Here is a 20,688-nt window from a genome sequence, read left to right on the forward strand (position 1 = left end):
TGGCTTGATGTGTGGAAACCTAAAGGTATGTCAAGTGGATTTCTTACAAGAGACAAAATTTATGCCTTTTGGCACACAACATATGCTGTTATAGAAAGTCATCGTTATTGCACTGAAGAGCAAGTTGTGGTGCACTTATTGAAATCCAAACTTCAAACAGATGTGCTCAAGTGGCGTTTTGGCAAATATCGACTGTTAGGAAATTACAATATAACATTTCAGTACACAGATTTATGAAGCAGGAAATAAACTTCATATTCAAAGTGTAATGCCTCTGCTTCCAAATTCTTCTTCTTATGGCAATGTCACATTAGGGACCATTAAAAATTTAATTTTTTCAGAGTTCAAGGGCTAGACATTTTAGACATATGTGAGGTGTCAGTGGAACATTTAGCATACCAGTGAGAAACTACAGAATCTATCCCCAGTGACTTACAGTGACAGATAACTCTCTATAAGACTAAGCAAATTAAAAGTAACAAAGTCGCACAATGCATAACTGCTTATTTGATCAGATTATTAGGGACAGTCCAATTATGCATGGAAATATGGGTACCACACCTCACTCAGGCATATCTATAATGGGCTGCATCAGACTATGAAAAGAAACTAAGGTTTACTGTAACAGTCTCATTTACTACTAAAAGATACCAAAAATGTTTTATCCACTGAACCAAGAATACAATCAGTTATCAGTGGAACAAGGGATTGGAAACATTTTTGACAACCTTGGCGTAGGTGGGTGCATAATAACGGGAACACTATAAAGCTGTGTTCGCAGTTATGACGAATGATTGCGGAATAAGTTAATGTGAAGGAAAACTCGCAGGAAGGCATGAACAAACGTCAGTACTGTCGCCTAAGCACATACTGGGTGCTGTGACGTCAGATCAGCAAAACGAAACCTCGATGCATGATAAATCGTCTCTGTGAATGTGAATACAGCCCACAGTCCACTCTAGTGACGTATGAGAAAAGTGGATGGCTGCAGTAATGGCTGAGAGTTTCAAGTTCAGCCCCAGCAACTGAGTTCCGCTCTACTGTGGAGACATCTCGCTCTGCAGCTCTAAGATGAAGCATACTGTGTCAAGGCCTGTGGAGAGGTCTTCTCTATAAAGCCCTGGAGCAAATGCTCGCTATGCTGCCGTAAAGGGACGTGCTTGTTATTATGCCCAGAGAAATAGTGCTTCTTACTCTCCTCTGCAAAATTTAGTTGGTTCTGCCAGTAGTGGAATCTTGACTGCCAATTGCTACAGATCTTATGAATCCCGACTAATGGTAATTTAACAAACATGCTAACAAATTCCCTACTCTTACGGATTCTGCTGTGGTTAAGTACATTTCCTCCCTGGAGCATGGTAGAGGGCCAAAAATGACCCCCACTATGTATCAGATTTCTAGTTACAGCCAATGAGGAGGGGTGCATGTACACACACAGGTGAACTCTCTCCCACTACCAAAATAATTGCTATGCCCCATTCAGGTATCTCATTTCTAAATTTTTAACAAAAACTCCAGGTGGTCTGCGCCTAACAGCTGTGTCCCACGCTAGAAGTGTCATGTTTTCTCCTGTCTTTCACATTTTGTTTTGTTAAAAGCCATTCTCTGTGCTTCATGCACAATGAAACTTTATAACGGACTGGGCTACTCTTGCCCATCATTTCTGTTGTACTTGGCCAGCAGAGCGCTTTTCCCAGTGAGTTCCCGGTAGAGACTTTGAGTTTCAGCAGTAACGTTTTCACGACCCACGTGGTGACAAATGCGATGACTTTCGCCTTTGCCAGCCAGCTAAAAGCCCCACGCTGCAGCACATTATAAGAATCCTTCACCCATCAAAGGAAAAAAAGATAAAGCTAATGAGAGTTGCAGTCATTGACATTTGTTATTATGCTGTAGTTTTCAGATAGCATTAATTTTTTCAGTTTACTAGTCATTTCTGGATATTGGATTATTAAACAGATTACTGAACAGTTTCGAAAAAAACTGCCATATAACACACAGAAGTTAATGTAAATGAGGTAGACATTGTTTCACTGAAAGATATTTATAGCATCCTTCAATTTCATTGCAGGCTATTGTGCCTTCATGAAACTGTTATTGAGAAAGATTTGCTAATGAATGAACAGTTTAGTTTAATGAAACGACTTGACTAGGCAGGAATAAAATATCCATCGGGTATTGTTTTGAACGTTATTTTTTACACTTATATTGTCATACATAAACTGCTTGAAGATCATGAATGATATATTCTCTCCCACAGCAATCAATACGCTACTCCATATGCAGTATCACTTGCTGCTATCAAAGAAACTCTTATTGTGTTATTTGATGGAATTTGCTCCAATGGACGTTCATCTCAGACAATAATGAAAGGGGTCGTTTGGGTTGGTGTCAACATATTTTCCGATAACTGCTGTAAGAAAAGTTAATAGGACAAAATTTCAGAGTACCCAACAAAAACAGTAAAATCTTTGTAATTAATTTTGCAGTTGAACATTCCAGTTACATAAACAGAACTCAATATGTCAATCTGTTCTGTTGTATTTATGTAAGTTAAATGTGAAGCAATGAAACATATTCTATTTCAGAAATTGCTTTTTGTAATTGATACAGACTGATAAATGAATCTTTATTTGCAATTGCTGTGTTTCCTGTCTACATACTTTTCAACATGCAGCCTTTCATTTTGCATCGACGGGAAGTAATGAAAGAACCATCTGTACCTTAAATATTTACACTTGTTTTATTTTGAGTTTTATGTTACTGGTGTGCTACATACTTTGTGTCACACTGTCAAAATACTTTTTAATTTCTATTGGAGATTTTTTACAATGTAGAGAAACTTACACTATTTCTTTCATATCACGTTGCAGTTTTAAATACCTAAGTATAAATGGCTGTGATATAAATTACATTTTGACATAAAGTCCAGTGCTTTTTCCTGCGTTGTTAGCGGGGGTTGGAGAAGAAAAATGCATAGTTGCACATTTGTGTTTCACGATTTCTTAGCTTTTACAAAATCGCTTTTTCTTTGGTGGCATTGGCGATTTTGGACTGCAGTTGATGGTTGGAGTGCTGACACATTATCTGCGTATCCAGTAATCCTGGCAACTGATGGGTTATGCATGGGGATCATATCAACCTGTACCGCATCAAAAACAGCCGGAAGATGACGCAATGAAGCGTTAAAACTGGTAGCGACGAAATAAAATAAAATCATAAGGACGGCTGTAGGTGTTTTTATGGCACGATAGTAAACGGCTGTCGTCCCAGAGACCTCCTGCTACAAGGATGGAGATACAAAAAAATCTGTTTAATAAGTCACGGCTGCAAAATACTAACAAAAATTCTTTACAGACGAATGGAAAAACTGGTAGAAGCCGAACTCGGGGAAGATCAGTTTGGATTTCGTAGAAATGTTGGAACCCGTGAGACAATACTGACCCTACGACTTATCTTAGAAAATAGATTAAGGAAAAGCAAAGCTACGTTTCTAGCATTTGTAGACTTAGAGAAAGCTTTTGACGATGTTGACTGGAATACTCTCTTTCAAATTCTAAAGGTGGCAGGGGTAAAATACAGGAAGCGAAAGGCTATTTACAATTTGTACAGAAACCAGATGGCACTTATAAGTGTCGAGGGGAATGAAAGGGAAGCAGTGGATGGGACGGGAGTGAGACAGGAATGTAGCTTATGCCTGATGTTATCCAATCTGTATACTGAGCAAGCAGTAAAGGAAACAAAAGAAAAATTTGGTGTAGGAATTAAAATCCATGGAGAAGAAATTAAAATTTGGAGGTTTGCCGATGACAATGTACTTCTGTCAGAGGTAGCAAAGGACCTGGAAGAGCAGTTGAACGGAATGGACAGTGTCTTGAAAGGAAGATATAACATGATCATCAACAAAAGTAAAACGGAGACAATGGAAGGTAGTCGAATGAATTCGGGTGATGCAGAGGGGATTAGATTAAGTAGTAGATGAGTGTTGCTGTTTGGGGAGTAAAGTAACTGATGATTGTCGAAGTAGAGAGGATATAAAATGTAGACTTGCTATGGCAAGGGAAGTGCTTCTGAAGAAGAGAAAGTTTTTAACATCGAGTATAGATTTAAGTGTCAGGAAGTCGTTTCTGAAAGTATTTGTATTGAGTGTAGCCATTTATGGAAGTGGAACATGGACGATAAATAATTTAGACAAGAAGAGAATAGAAACTTTCGAAATGTGGTGCCGCAGAAGAATATTGAAGATTAGATGGGTAGATCACGTAAGTAATGATGAGGTACTGAATAGAATTGGGGAGAAGAGGAAACGGTGGCACAACCTGACTAAAAGAAGGGATCAGTTGGTAGCACACATTCTGAGGCATCAAGCGATCACCAATTTAGTATTCGAGTGTATGTTGGAGGGTAAAAATTGTAGAGGTAGACCAAGAGATGAATACGCTAAGCAGATTCAGAAAAATGTAGGTTGCAGTAGTTGAACCGTGTGTGGCTCGCGTTCATGCCGTTCGTTCTTTGGCATTTTGTCACATCGAGTGGCGTCTTGTTTCTTCCTTACTTAATGGTGTAAGGAAATTGCTGACTTGCCTCCTTGAGTGGCAGCAGGAGCGCTTATCGATACTAGTACTGTCGTACTATCTTTGGTGTGACCGCTAGTATTTACGGGTGGTGGTGGTGTGTGCGACAGTCAGTCGTTTGGGACAGAGCAGCGAAGAAGTCTCTGCGGCGCGAGGACCAGGCGGGACCGCTGACGGTGTGCACGCGCTGTCGGATCGTGACGTCCTAGCTGCGAGAGCGACGAAGTTCGTTGCCCACCGAACCTGGACTCTGAAGTTGAGTGAAAGTTAACCTTTTATGAAACCTCAACTATTGTGACATCTCTTCATTCATTTGCGGGGTGTTGCTCCTTGGGCCGTTCGGGCTAGCAGCAACGTGTGATGTGTTGGAGTTGGCGAAATCTTGCAGCCGTTTTCCTACATTGTGATTGATTATTAAATTGACTGTTACTTGCCAGTGAAGTGCACCAGCGGTATTTTCTGCCCTTGGCTGTTAACGCCTCCAGTTACCTGCCCTGGACGTTAGCGTAGTTTTCCAGTAGTGTGCCTTTCCTCGTCGTGTTGATGCTGTCCGGCACAGGGTATAGTTCAACAACCTTTTAAGTTGTTTGGTTTATATTTTGCTTTGAGTGGTTATTGTTCCCTTGGCTGTTTTTAGACACCAATTTCTGAAAACATAGTGCTGTTCGTATCCTCGTCCCCATCGTTCCCATCGTTGTGCCGTTGGGCGGAAGGAAACGAATTGGTTAAATTGTTGGTCGGTCCTTGGGCCATCCCTAGTTTCGGTTGCCATCCGATTATTTAACTTCAACTCTTGGCTGGCTGTCTCACCCCACCTTACGTTTGAGCTACCTTTTTAGGATCACCCTTGGAACACTTCTGAGCACCACTTGTTCTGTTTGTCTTAAATTGTGATTTTCATTTTAGTTTGAAGTATTGTGCGAGGCCTTCGGCCGTGTATTAAATCAGTTCTTTTTAAATTCTACATAAAGGCCTTCAGCCGTGTTAAATTAAAATTTTGGAGATTGATTTTATTTTAAAAAAATATTTTTTCCTTAAAATTTGTTCTATCTGAAATTGTTTGTAATCCATGCCCTAAGCCGTTAGTTGTTCCTATGTGTTACGTGTGGCCTTCAGCCGACGATTTATGTGAACTCCTTTTAATAAGGCCTTCAGCCGAGTGTACTGTTTAAAGGAAAATTTTTTTATAAGAAGGAAGGGGTTTATTTTAAATTGTTTGTCTGATTTGATGTCCAGGCATTCAGCCGTTGTTTAAAATTTGTTTGTGGCCTTGAGCCGTGCAATAAATTAATATTTCTTAAATTAGGCTTTCGGTTGTTCTGTTGTAAGTTTAAAAAGAAATTTCTTGGTTAGAAAAAATTGTTTATTAATTATTATAGTTGTCCTTCAGTAGGCCTTCATCCACTAAAATTTTACCTTCTATTTTTAATTGCTTTGATTTATAAGCCAGCCCTTCATCTGTTCTTGTTTTTGGTGTGGTTTTGGGCCTTCAGTACAGAAAGCATCTCAAGTTTTCTTTAACTAGGCCTTCAGCAGTATTGTCAATTTGTGATCTTGAAAAGCAATGTGTAAATAAGTGGTACTTCGAAAAATAAAGTTGTGTGTTTGATTGTGCAACTCACAGTAACAGTTTACGGCCCATCCAGAATCATAACCTTATCCTGTGCGCTGTCTGAGTACCTAATGAGGTTTCAGTACTTGCAGACAAACAAAAATTACACGAAGCGAAATGTAGTGTGAGGAGGGCTATGCGAGAGGGGTTCAATGAATTCGAAAGTAAAGTTTATGTACTGCCTTGGCAGAAAATCCTAAGAAATTTTGGTCTTACGTCAAAGCAGTAGGTGGATCAAAACAAAATGTGCAGACACTCTGTGACCAAAATGGTACTGAAACAGAGGATGACAGACTGAAGGCCGAACTACTAAACGTATTTTTCCAAAGCTGTTTCACAGAGGAAGACTGCACTGTAGTTCCCTCTCTAGATTGTCGCACAGATGACAAAATGACAGATATCGAAATAGACGACAGACGGATACAGAAACAATTAAAATCGCTCAAAAGAGGAAAGGCCACTGGACCTGATGGGATACCAGTTGGATTTTACACAGAGTACGCGAACGAACTTGCCCCCCTTCTTGCAGCGGTGTACCGTAGGTCTCTAGAAGAGCGTAGCGTTCCAAAGGATTCGAAAAGAGCACAGGTCATCCCCGTTTTTAAGAAGGGACGTCGAACAGATGTGCAGAACTATAGACCTATATCTCTAACGTCGATCAGTTGTAGAATTTCGGAACACGTATTATGTTGGAGTATAACGACTTTTCTGGAGACTAGAAATCTACTCTGTAGGAATCAGCATGGGTTTCGAAAAAGACGATCGTGTGAAACCCAGCTCGCGCTATTCGTCCACGAGACTCAGAGGGCCATAGACACGGGTTCACTGGTGGATGCCGTGTTTCTTGACTTCCGCAAGGCGTTCGATACAGTTCCCCACAGTCGTTTAATGAACAAAGTAAGAGCATATGGACTGTCAGACCAATTGTGTGATTGGATTGAAGAGTTCCGAGATAACAGAACGCAGCATGTCATTCTCCATGGAGAGAAGTCTTCCGAAGTAAGAGTGATTTCAGGTGTGCCGCAGGGGAGTGTCGTAGGACCGTTGTTATTCGTAATATACACAAATGACCTTGTGGATAACATCCGAAGTTCACTGAGGCTTTTTGCGGACGATGCTGTAGTATATCGAGAGGTTGTAACAATGGAAAATTGTACTGAAATGCAGGAGGATCTGCGGCGAATTGACGCATGGTGCAGGGAATGGCAATTGAATCTCAATGTAGACAAGTGTAATGTGCTGCGAATACATAGAAAGAAAGATCCCTTATCATTTAGCTACAATATAGCAGGTCAGCAACTGGAAGCAGTTAATGCCATAAATTATCTGGGAGTACGCATTAGGAGTGATTTAAAATGGAATGATCATATAAAGTTGATCGTCGGTAAAGCAGATGCCAGACTGAGATTCATTGGAAGAATCCTAAGGAAATGCAGTCCGAAAGCAAAGGAAGTAGGTTACAGTACGCTTGTTGGCCCGCTGCTTGAATACTGCTCAGCAGTGTGGGATCCGTACCAGATAGGGTTGATAGAAGAGTTAGAGAAGATCCAACGGAGAACAGCGCGTTCGTTACAGGATCACTTAGTAATCGCGAAAGCGTTACAGAGATGATAGATAAACTCCAGTGGAAGACTCTGCAGGAGAGACGCTCAGTAGCTTTTGTTAAAGTTTCGAGAACATACCTTCACCGAAGAGTCAAGCAGTACATTGCTCCCTCCTACGTATATCTCGCGAAGAGACCATGAGGATAAAATCAGAGAGATTAGAGCCCACACGGAGGCATACCGACAATCTGTCTTTCCAAGAACAATACGAGACTGGAATAGAAGGGAGAACCGATAGAGGTACTCAAAGTACCCTCCGCCACACACCGTCGGGTGGCTTGCGGAGTATGGATGTAGATGTAAATGTAGATACTCAGAGATGAAAATGGTTGCACAGGATAGAGTAGCACGGAGAGCTGCATCAAACTGAAGACCACGACAACAACACAGAGACTTACCGACGATCATTCTTCCTACGGACTACTCATTGGGTTGGAGGGATTAGACAGTAGTACCACCACACACCGTCAGGTGGCTTGCGCAGTGTGATGTAGCTGTAGACGCGCGGAGGGCCGCGGCTACTCACGTTGACGCAGTAGACGGAGTGCCGGCGGTCGTCGTCGCGGCGGCGCCGCCTGGAGCGCAGGATGAGTGCGACGCCGAGCGCGCTGCCGAGCGCCACGACGCCGGCCAGCCCGGCCGCCTGCGCCACGCTCATGCCGGCCCTGGCGCGCGCCTTGCGGCCCCTCGCGGCCCCCGCGGCGCCGCGCCGCCACTCCGCCGCGCACAGCGCGCTCGCGTTCAGCGACGCCAGGCCCGTGTCGCGCAGCGACTCGGGAGCCGCGCACCTGCCGCAGCCACCACCTCGCTGCACCACCTCACAACCTCTTATCTCTACGTATACGTAACAACAAAACCGTAAACCCAGCGTTTCTACAGGGTGTTTCAAAAATGACCGGTATATTGGAAACGGCAATAAAAACTAAACGAGCAGCGATAGAAATACACCGTTTGTTGCAATATGCTTGGGACAACAGTACATTTTCAGGCAGACAAACTTTCGAAATTACAGTAGTTACAATTTTCAACAACAGATGGCGCTGCGGTCTGGGAAACTCTATAGTACGATATTTTCCACATATCCACCATGCGTAGCAATAATATGGCGTAGTCTCTGAGTGAAATTACCCGAAACCTTTGACAACGTGTCTGGCGGAATGGCTTCACATGCAGATGAGATGTACTGCTTCAGCTGTTCAATTGTTTCTGGATTCTGGCGGTACACCTGGTCTTTCAAGTGTCCCCACAGAAAGAAGTCACAGGCGTTCATGTCTGGCGAATAGGGAGGCCACCCACGCCGCCTCCTGTATGTTTCGGATAGCCCAAAGCAATCACACGATCATCGAAATATTCATTCAGGAAATTAAAGACGTCGGCCGTGCGATGTGGCCGGGCACCATCTTCATAAACCACGAGGTGTTCGCAGTGTCGTCTAAGGCAGTTTGTACCGCCACAAATTCACAAAGAATGTCCCGATAGCGTGATGCAGTAATCGTTTCGGATCTGAAAAATGGACCAATGATTCCTTTGGAAGAAATGGCGGCCCAGACCAGTACTTTTTGAGGATGGAGGGACGATGGGACTGCAACATGGGGCTTTTCGGTTCCCCATATGCGCCAGTTCTGTTTATTGACGAAGCCGTCCAGGTAAAAATACGCTTCGTAAACCAAATGCTGCCCACATGCATATCGCCGTCATCAATCCTGTGCACTATATCGTTACCGAATGTCTCTCGTGCAGCAATGGTAGCGGCGCTGAGGGGTTGCCGCATTTGAATTTTGTATGAATAGAGGTGTAAACTCTGGCGCATGAGACGATACGTGGACGTTGGCGTCATTTGGACCGCAGCTGCAACACGGCGAACGGAAACCTGAGGCCGCTGTTGGATCACCTGCTGCACTAGCTGCGCGTTGCCCTCTGTGGTTGCCGTACGCGGTCGCCCTACCTTTCCAGCACGTTCGTCCGTCACGTTCCCAGTCCGTTGAAATTTTTCAAACAGATCCTTTATTGTATCGCTTTTCGGTCCTTTGGTTACATTAAACCTCCGTTGAAAACGTCGTCTTGTTGCAACAACACTGTGTTCTAGGCAGTGGAATTCCAACACCAGAAAAATCCTCTGTTCTAAGGAATAAACCATGTTGTCTACAGCACACTTGCACGTTGTGTACAGCACACGCTTACAGCAGAAAGACGACGTACAGAATGGCGCACCCACAGACTGCGTTGTCTTCTATATCTTTCACATCACTTGCAGCGCCATCTGTTGTTGACAATTGTAACTACTGTAATTTCGAAAGTTTGTCCGCCTGAAAATGTACTGTTGTCCCAACCATATTGCAACAAACGGTGTATTTCTATCGCTGCTCGTTTAGTTTTTATTGCCGTTTCAAATATACCAGTCATTTTTGAAACACCCTGTACATATCTTTCAACACGTTAATCTCCAAAACTACACTAGCGGCCATTAAAATTGCTGCACCAAGAATAAATGCAGATGATAAACGGGTATTCATTGCACAAATTTGTTATACTAGAACTGGCATGTGATTACATTTTCACGCGACTTGGGTGCATAGATCCTGAGAAATCAGGACCCGGAACAACCACCTCTGGCCGTAATAACGGCCTCGATACGCCTGGGCATTGAGTCAAACAGAGCTTGGATGGCGTGTACAGGTACAGTTGCCCATCCAGCTTCAACACGATACCACAGTTCATCGAGAGTAGTGACTGGCGCATTGTGACGAGCCAGTTGCTCGGCCACCATTGACCAGACGTTTTCAATTGGTGAAAGATCTGGAGAATGTGCTGGCCAGGGCAGCTGTCGAACATTATCTGTATCCAGAAAGGCCCTTACAGAACCTGCAACATGCGGACGTGCATTATCCTGCTGAAATGTAGGGTTTCGCAGGCATCGAATGAAGGGTACAGCCACGGATCGTTTTTGTGGTCTTCAGTCCTGAGAATGGTTTGATGCAGCTCTCCATGCTACTCTATCCTGTGCAAGCTTCTTCATCTCCCAGTACTTACTACAACCTACATCCTTCTCAATCTACTTAGTGTATTCATCTCTTGGTCTCTACGATTTTTACCCTCTACGCTGCCCTCCAACGCTAAACTCCTCCTCTCCCCAATTCTATTAATACCCCCTCATTACTTATGTGATCTACCCATCTAATCTTCAGCATTCTTCTGTAGCACCACATTTCGAAAGCTTCTATTCTCTTCTTGTCTAAACTATTTATCGTCCATGTTTCACTTCCATACATGGCTACACTCCATACAAATACTTTCAGAAACGACTTCCTGACACTTAAATCTATATTCGATGTTAACAAATTTCTCTTCTTCAGAAACGCTTTCTTTCCCATTGCCAGTCTAAATTTTATATCCTCTCTACTTCGGCCATCATCAGTTATTTTGCTCCCCAAATAGCAAAACTCATCTGCTACTTTAAATGTCTCATTTCGTAATCTACTTCCCTCAGCATCACCCGATTTAATTCGACTACATTCCATTACCCTCGTTTTGCTTTTGTTGATGTTCATCTTATATCCTTCTTTCAAGACACTGCCCATTCCATTGAACAGCTCTTCCAAGTCCTTTGCTGTCTCTGACAGAATTACAATGTCATCCGCGAACCTCAAAGTTTTCATTTCTTCTCCATGGATGAATCTAACATCCACTGTTCAAAGTGCCGTCAATGCGAACAAGAGGTGACCGAGACGTGTAACCATTGGTACCCCATACCATCACGCCGGGTGATACGCCAGTAGCCGGCCGGGGTGCTGAGCGATTCTAGGAGCTATAGTCCGGAACCGCGCTGCTACTACGGTCGAAGGTTCGAATCCTGCCTTGGGTATCGATGTTGTTGTGTCCTTAGGTTAGTTAGGTTTAAGTAGTTCTATGTTCTAGGGGACTGATGACGTCAGATGTTAAGTCCCATACTGCTCAGAGCCATTTGAACCATTTGATACGCCAGTATGGCGATGACGAATACACGCTTCGAATGTACGTTCACCGCGATGTCGCCAAACACGGATGCGACCATCGTGATACTATAAACAGAACCTGGATTCATCCGAAAAAATGACGTTTAGCCATTCGTGCACCCACGTTCGTCGTTCAGTACACCATCGCGGGCGGTCGTTTCTTTAATGCAGCGTCGAGGGTAACCGCAGCCATGGTCTCCGAGCTGATAGTCCACGCTGCTGCGAACGTCGTCGAACTGTTCGTGCACATGGTTGTTGTCTTGCAAACGTCCGCATCTGTTGACTCAGGGATCGAGACGTGGCTGCACGATCCGTTACTGCCATGTGGATAACATGCCTGTCATCTCGACTGCCAGTGATACGAGGCCGTTTCGTATTACCCTCCTGAACCCACCGATTCCATATTCTGCTAACAGTCATTGGATCTCGACTAACGCGAGCAGCAATGTCGCGATACGATAAACCGCAATCGCGATAGGCTACAATCCGACCTTTATCAAAGTCGGAAACGTGATGGTACGCATTTCTCCTCCTTACACGAGGCATCACAACAACGTTTCACTAAGCAACGCCGGTCAACTGCTGTCTACGTATGACAAATCTTCTTGGTGTAGTAATTTTAATGGCCAGTAGTGTAGTACTACAACAAAATACACAACTGTGCAGGAGCTCTAATTTAAGATCTATGCTCTGCGTAAATGGTGTAACAGCTCGTTTGTAGCATTTAGTCTGCACTGTTTAACAGTACTCATTTCATAAAAGATGTAGTGCCTCATCCAACCGATTCCAGTAGAAGATGCAGTTCTCATTTGTTCGAAAGACGGTGGAGAAGCGTAGTTTGTCTGCTGAGCTGAGCGAGCGAGCGAGTCAAGCCTACCTTCGTGATGTACGCGCCGCAGTCTGTCTTTCTCAGAGGCGTCGGCATGCCACCGTACGACGCATGACAGAAGATAGCTTGTAAAGCTACGGATTGGTTTCCTGTCCTGTTCTACTCGCAAACAGAGAGAAAGAGAAAAACGACTCTGTGCCTCTGTAACAGCCCTAAATACTCTTATCTTCGTGGTCCGTACGCGAAATGTCTCTTGGTATAAGTAGAATCGATCGGCGGTCAGCTTCAAATGCTGGTTCTCTAAATTTTACCGACGGCATTGCTGGAAAAGAACGTGATCTTCCCTGCACGGATTCCTATTTGACTTACGACGCACCACTGTAACTCTCACGTGACAAACGAGTCTACCAGCAATACGAGCTTGTGAATTTCTTATATGTCCTCCACTCAAGCCGACCTCGTGGGGATCCCAAACGCTCGAGCAGTACTCAAGAATCGGTCGCTCAGTGCTCCATATGAGGTCTTCTTCACAGATGAAACACACTTTCCTATAATTTGTTCAGTAAACTGAAGTCGACCATTCGCCTTCCCTGCTACCTTTCTCACGTGCTCGTTCCACCTCATATCGCTTTGCAATGTTACACCCAGATACAACGGTGAGTCAAATGAAAACCTTAAATATTTTTTAAATATTATTTATTGTACAGAAGTGGTTCAAAGCTGCATCACTTTTCAGCATAATCTCCCCCACACTCAATGCAAGTCCTCCAGCGTTTACAAAGTGCATAAATTCCTTTAGAAAAAAAATCTTTTGGTTGTCTGCACAACCACTGCTGCACTGCGTGGCGTAACGCTTCAGTAGAACGGAACTTCTTTCCTCCCATTGCATCTTTGAGTGGTGCAAACATATGGAAATCACTTGAGGCAAGGTTTGGTGAGTATGGTGTATGAGTAAGACACTCAAAATGCAGGTCTGTGATTGTTGCAACTGTTGTACGGGCAGTGTGGGGCCTTGCATTGTCAGTGGTCCCTCTAGGCATGTAATGCTCCAAAATGACGCCTTTTTCGTCCCAAGAGAGACTCAGCACTGCCTTCCCTGCTGATGGTTCTGTTCGAAACTTCTTTGGTTTTGGTGATGAGGAATGGCGCCATTCCTTGCTCGCTCTCTTCGTTTCCGGTTGGTGGAAGTGAACCCAGGCTTCATCCCCAGTAACGATTCTTGCAAGGAAGCCATCACCTTCTCGTTCAAAGCACCGAAGAAGTCCTTCACAAGCATCAACACGTCGTTCTCTCATTTCAGGAGTCAGCTGCCGTGGCACCCATCTTGCAGACACTTCGTGAAACTGGAGCACATCATGCACTATGTGGTATGCTGACCCATGACTAATCTGTAAACATGCTGCAATGTCATTCAATGTCACTCGGCGGTTTCCCTTCACTGTGGCTTCAACTGCTGCAATGTTCTGTGGAGTAACAAATCGTTGTGCCTGACCTGGATGCATCTTCCACTGAAGTCACACTATTTGCGAACTTCCCACTCCATTCGTAGACTTGCTGCTGTGAAAAACATGCAGCACCGTACTGAACACTCATTCGTCGATGAATTTCAATAGGTTTCACACCTTCACTACGCAAAAACCGAATACCAGAACGCTGTTTTTCCCTGGTGCAAGTCACAAATGGGGTGGCCATCTTTGTACTGATACTGCAACGGTATATGTGCATCCGCACAATGCTGCCACCTACCTGCCATTCTGCACTCTGTTTGTAGCACGCTTACCAACTTAGAGAATATAGGCGCGAAATTTCGATTTCTTATTAGAAATTTAAGGTTTTCATTTGACTCACCCTCGTATTTAATCGACGACACTGTGTCAAGCAGAACACAGCTAATGCTGTATTCGAATATTATGAGACTGTTTTTCCTATTCGTCTGCATTAATTTATTTTTCTACATTTACAGCAATCTGCCATCATCATGTCAAAAAGAAATTTTGTCTAAGCCAACTGAACGACGTCACCTTCCCCAACACCACAGCATCTTCAGCAAGCCCGTAGGCCGCTGCTCGTCCTCTGCGTCAGATCGCTTATGAATACAGAGAATAAGAGCGGTCCTACCACAATTCCCTGGTGCAGTCCCGACATTACCCTTGTCTCTGATGAGTGCGTCAAGGACAACACAGTTCTACACTCCTGGAAATTGAAATAAGAACACCGTGAATTCATTGTCCCAGGAAGGGGAAACTTTATTGACACATTCCTGGGGTCAGATACATCACATGATCACACTGACAGAACCACAGGCACATAGACACAGGCAACAGAGCATGCACAATGTCGGCACTAGTACAGTGTATATCCACCTTTCGCAGCAATGCAGGCTGCTATTCTCCCATGGAGACGGTCGTAGAGATGCTGGATGTAGTCCTGTGGAACGGCTTCCCATTCCATTTCCACCTGGCGCCTCAGTTGGACCAGCGTTCGTGCTGGACGTGCAGACCGCGTGAGACGACGCTTCATCCAGTCCCAAACATGCTCAATGGGGGACAGATCCGGAGATCTTGCTGGCCAGGGTAGTTGACTTACACCTTCTAGAGCACGTTGGGTGGCACGGGATACATGCGGACGTGCATTGTCCTGTTGGAACAGCAAGTTCCCTTGCCGGTCTAGGAATGGTAGAACGATGGGTTCGATGACGGTTTGGATGTACCGTGCACTATTCAGTGTCCCCTCGACGATCACCAGTGGTGTACGGCTAGTGTAGGAGATCGCTCCCCACACCATGATGCCGGGTGTTGGCCCTGTGTGCCTCGGTCGTATGCAGTCCTGATTGTGGCGCTCACCTGCACGGCGCCAAACACGCATACGACCATCATTGGCACCAAGGCAGAAGCGACTCTCATCGCTGAAGACGACACGTCTCCATTCGTCCCTCCATTCACGCCTGTCGCGACACCACTGGAGGTGGGCTGCACGATGTTGGGGCGTGAGCGGAAGACGGCCTAACGGTGTGCGGGACCGTAGCCCAGCTTCATGGAGACGGTTGCGAATGGTCCTCGCCGATACCCCAGGAGCAACAGTGTCCCTAATTTGCTGGGAAGTGGCGGTGCGGTCCCCTACGGCACTGCGTAGGATCTTACGGTCTTGGCGTGCATCCGTGCGTCGCTGCGGTCCGGTCCCAGGTCGACGGGCACGTGCACCTTCCGCCGACCACTGGCGACAACATCGATGTACTGTGGAGACCTCACGCCCCACGTGTTGAGCAATTCGGCGGTACGTCCACCCGGCCTCCCGCATGCCCACTATACGCCCTCGCTCAAAGTCCGTCAACTGCACATACGGTTCACGTCCACGCTGTCGCGGCATGCTACCAGTGTTAAAGACTGCGATGGAGCTCCGTATGCCACGGCAAACTGGCTGACACTGACGGCGGCGGTGCACAAATGCTGCGCAGCTAGCGCCATTCGACGGCCAACACCGCGGTTCCTGGTGTGTCCGCTCTGCCGTGCGTGTGATCATTGCTTGTACAGCCCTCTCGCAGTGTCCGGAGCAAGTATGGTGGGTCTGACACACCGGTGTCAGTGTGTTCTTTTTTCCATTTCCAGGAGTGGATTACTTAAGCTGCGATCGAGCCACCCACATGTCTGTGAACCTGTTCCGCACGCTCATCCCTTCGTTAATAGTCTGCAGTGAAGCACCGTGCTAAACGCCTTCCGAAAATCTAGGAATACGAAAACTGTCTGTTGCCCTTCATCCATGGTTCGCAGGACATCGTTTGAGAAAAGGGTTAGCTGAATTTCGGACCAGCGATGGTCTCTAAATCCGTGCTGATTTGTGAACAGAAGCTTTTCCGTGTCAAGAGGATTTACTGTGTTCGACTTGAGAATATGTTCAAGATTTTTGCAACCTACTGCAACCTACATCCTTTTGAATCTCTTTAGTGTATTCATCTCTTGGTCTCCCTCTACGATTTTTACCCTCCGCGCTGCCCTCCAATACTAAATTGGTGACCCCTTAATGCTTCAGAATATGTCCTACCAACCGATCCCTTCTTCTAGTCAAGTTGTGGCACAAATTTCTCTTCTCCCCAATTCTGTTCAATACCTCCTCATTGGTTATGTGATCTACCCATCTAATCTTCAGCATCCTTCTGTAGCAACACATTTCGAGAGCTTCTATTCTCTTTTTGTGTTAACTATTCATTGTCCACGTTTCACTTCCATACATGGCTACACTCCATACAAATACTTTCAGAAATGACTTCCTGACACCTAAATCTATACTCGATGTTAACAAATTTCTCTTCTTCAGAAACGCCTTCCTTGCCATTGCCAGTATACATTTTATATCCTCTCTACTTCGACCATCATCAGTTATTTTGCTCCCCAAATAGCAAAACCCATTTACTACTTTAAGCGTCTCATTTCCTAATCTAATACCCTCAGCATCACCCGATTTAATTCGACTACATTCCATTATCCTCGTTTTGCTTTTGTTGATGTTCATCTTATATCCTCCTTTCAAGACACTGTCCATTCCGTTCAGCTGCTCTTCCAGGTCCTTTGCTGTCTCTGACATAATTAGAATGTCATCGACGAACCTCAAAGTTTTCATTTCTTCTCCATGGATTTTAATTCCTACTCCAAATTTTTCTTTTGTTTCCTTTACTGCTTGCTCAATATACAGGTTGAATAACATCGGGGATAGGCTATAACCCTGTCTCACTCCCTTCCCAACCACTGCTTCCCTTTCATGCCCCTCGACCTTTATAACTGCCATCTGGTTGCTGTACAAATTGTAAATAGCCTTTCGCTCCCTGTACTTTACACCTGCCACCTTCAGAATTTGAAAGAGAGTATTCCAGTCAACATTGTCAAAAGCTTTCTCTAAGTCTACAAATGCTAGAAACGTGGGTTTGCCTTTCCTTAATCTTTCTTCTAAGATAAGTCGTAGCTTCAGTATTGCCTCATGTGTTCCAACATTTCTACGGAATCCAAACTGATCTTCCTCGAGGTCAGCTTCTACCAGTTTTTCCATCCGTCTGTAAAGAATTCATGTTAGTATTTTGCAGCTGTGACTTATTAAACTGATAGTTCGGTAATTTTCACATCTGTCAACACCTGCTTTCTTTGGGATTGGAATTATTATATTCTTCTTGAAGTCTGAGGGTATTTCACCTGTCTCATACATCTTGCTCATCAGATGGTAGAGTTCTGTCAGGGCTGGCTCTCCCAAGGCTATCTCTATAAAACCGAAATGGAATTCCATCCGGATCTCGCGACTTATTTGTTTTCAAATCAGTTACTTCTCTATGCCAGCAATGCCATTTACTATGCCTTCCATTCGGGAGTCTGTGCGACTGTCAAACCATGGTATTTTTGTATGATCCTCCTGCATGAAAGATTTCTGAAACGTAAAATTCAAAACTTCACCTTTGCTTTTGCTCTTATGGCGTAGCCCGTATTTTCGATGTACGTCCCATGTCTCGTAAATATTCGTAGCTTTCTGCTTCCGGTTTCATCCAGCTCTCGGTTCCAAGAATATTCGGAGCAGCAAATTCAGGAACTTCATTACAAATACTTCGACAATTTACAATTTTTTACTCTCAAGGTGTCTTTACTTTGAACACAGGCTGATTTCACTCTCTGCGTACTGACTGGTGAGCATCTATCAGAGGGCCTCAAACTAACATCTAGCGTAAAAACAAATAATGTGCATTCTACAAGTATTTGCTATCTGAGTAGCTCCTTCCTTTGTGAAGTGAACTCCTGACCTGTCAAGGGCAGTCCTGTAACCCTCCATCCCACAATGCAGGTCCAGAAATCTGCAGCCAGTACCGTCACAGAATCGAAGGAGCCTTTGTCTGAGGCCCTCCACTTGGATCCAAACCAAAGGTCCCCAGTAAAATCTGGGAACGCTGTTGCAGATTTTGAACTCTGCTTGTAGCCTGAATGCGAAGCCAGAAATCTTCACCACTTCTGGCAGCTACCAATATGAACTGAGGATAGTCTCAGAACCAAGTGACAGAAGTGATTGGTGGCGACGTGAGCCACAACTTGCAGACGACTGCACCCTGCATGCTCAACAGCTACAGACAGAGCCTCTTCCATATCTCCGATGAGACCCCCCCTCCCCTCCCCCCCCTCCCCCCGGCAGGGTAGACGTACTGAGTGCACATAGAAAGAAGTCGGCCCTTTATGGTATTTCCATAAGTGGTTCCATAACGTGCCCAACACTGCAGCTCCCGATAACTAGCAAACCCCTCCCCACATGTGCTGCTCGGACCCTGTTGAAAGAGCGGCCACTTGTCCACTCACAGGGTGAGTGGGCCAAACAGCCAACCTCCACATTGACTCTCTGCCTAGAACGACGCAAATGTGTTACCATCTGTCGCTCACCCCTGCAGTGGGGGCAGATCCACAGCGCCGGTGACAATGCACTGTGCCTCGGTAACAGACCCTATCGGCGAAATAAGCGACACGTAAGGTGTCTCACTCAACGTGGCAGATTCTGTCAGTGCTACAGTCTCAGACAGCAGCGAGAAGGCGATTGACTGTGCCCAAAAGCGACTTTAGCTTTTCAGAAACTATGGTCAGCTCCTCCTGTGTTCACATCCTAGCGCTGTTTGTAAAAGCATACAAAGAAAACTAAATATGAAATCTGCTAGCCTCTGATATGTCCCCAATGGAGCCTGACGCCTTATTAAATTGTATAGCTGGCCCTTCAAAAGAAGTGCTACGGACTGCTTGAATCTACACTTAAGTTATTGAATCGCGAGAAATTTAACAATTAATCTATGAAAAACCAAAGAAAAGGTGTCTTTCAGGTGACCCCAAAAGAAGAAATCTAAAGGGTTGAACTCCGGTGATGGGGTAGACTGTACCACTGGACCAGCCCTTCCATTCCATCGGCCGAGGAAGGTGTTGTCGAGATGTCTCCACATGGAAGTGAGCTGGACCACCATCATGTGGTAGCCACATCCCTCTTCATACCACCAATAGCAGCAGAGGAGGCAGGGGCACCGACGGGAACTGTGGTTACGCCTCGCCCATTCAGAGTGAAATGCTTGCTATGTTCTGCTTGCTACAGGCTCTTAGTCCAAGCTAAATGGTTCAAATGGCTCTAAGCACTATGGGACTTAACATCAGAGGTCATCAGTCCCCTAGACTTACAACTACTTAAACGTAACTAACCTAAGGACATCACACACATCCATGCCCGAGGCAGGATTCGAACCTGCGACCGTACGAGCAGCGTAGTTCCGGACTGAAGCGCCTAGAACCGCTCGGCCACACCGGCCGGCAGTGTGGAGCTAAGTAAGACACTAGTACAGATGGCATATTTCCGCTTGTCTGGTATGTCCTCATGCGTGGTTTCATTTATTGAAACTTACACTACCAAAGGTCTTTGATTTCCGCCATCACGTCCCTCCCATGGGACACATACACAACCACATGTCCGTACGACCTTTTTTGCTCCTTATCCACCCTTTTCTACAGTTTATCCCGACTGAACAAAATCATCCTGCATATTCTGACACCAAGGCTGCATTTCTCTTTAATTTAATTTCACATTTCACCACAGACACCTTTTTCCACTGCTCTGGTATCGCACGTGCCTTACTCAGCTGAAGCTATGGGAATTAAGTTATGCATAGATTAATAAAGTAATCTGTTGTAAGACGGTGAGGAAAGTTTACTATTTAAACTTCCATTGCTTTCAATGTCTCGATCAGCAAAGAAAACTAGTATAGCATCGACAAAACGTCAATTAATGAAGTGAATGACGTACCTTGTTATTACCCTGAATCTACTAATTACTGCTGCAAAGTAGCGAGGCGCCGTGGCTGGCTGGCCACTCACCGGGGCTGGTCCGTGATGGCGTCGGCCGCCTGCTGGGACAGCCACTGGAGCGCGCTGCAGTCGCAGCGCCACGGGTTGCCCTCCAGCTTGAGCTCAGCCAGGGACGACCAGCGCAGGCTGTCCGCGCCCAGCCGCTCCAGCGCGTTGTTGTCCAGCCGCACCTGCCGCGCACCGTCGAGACCAGTCTCAGCACCTGGAGCTTTGCTAGCCATCGT

At 45.2% G+C, this 20,688-nt stretch overlaps 1 protein-coding gene across 1 annotated transcript in view; it reads right to left on the reverse strand.

Moving 5' to 3' along the window:
* LOC124545177 (chondroadherin-like protein) overlaps positions 1–20,688 on the reverse strand; it is a 186,021-nt gene that overhangs the window by 7,380 nt on the left and 157,953 nt on the right. Inside the window, exon 7 of the mRNA XM_047124016.1 lies at positions 20,474–20,634. Within this exon, the coding sequence (XP_046979972.1) occupies positions 20,474–20,634 (161 nt within the window). The remainder of the gene's footprint in view (positions 1–20,473; positions 20,635–20,688) is intronic.

This window comes from Schistocerca americana, chromosome 8, assembly GCF_021461395.2.
Source record: "Schistocerca americana isolate TAMUIC-IGC-003095 chromosome 8, iqSchAmer2.1, whole genome shotgun sequence".
Taxonomy (NCBI): Eukaryota; Metazoa; Arthropoda; class Insecta; order Orthoptera; family Acrididae; genus Schistocerca; species Schistocerca americana.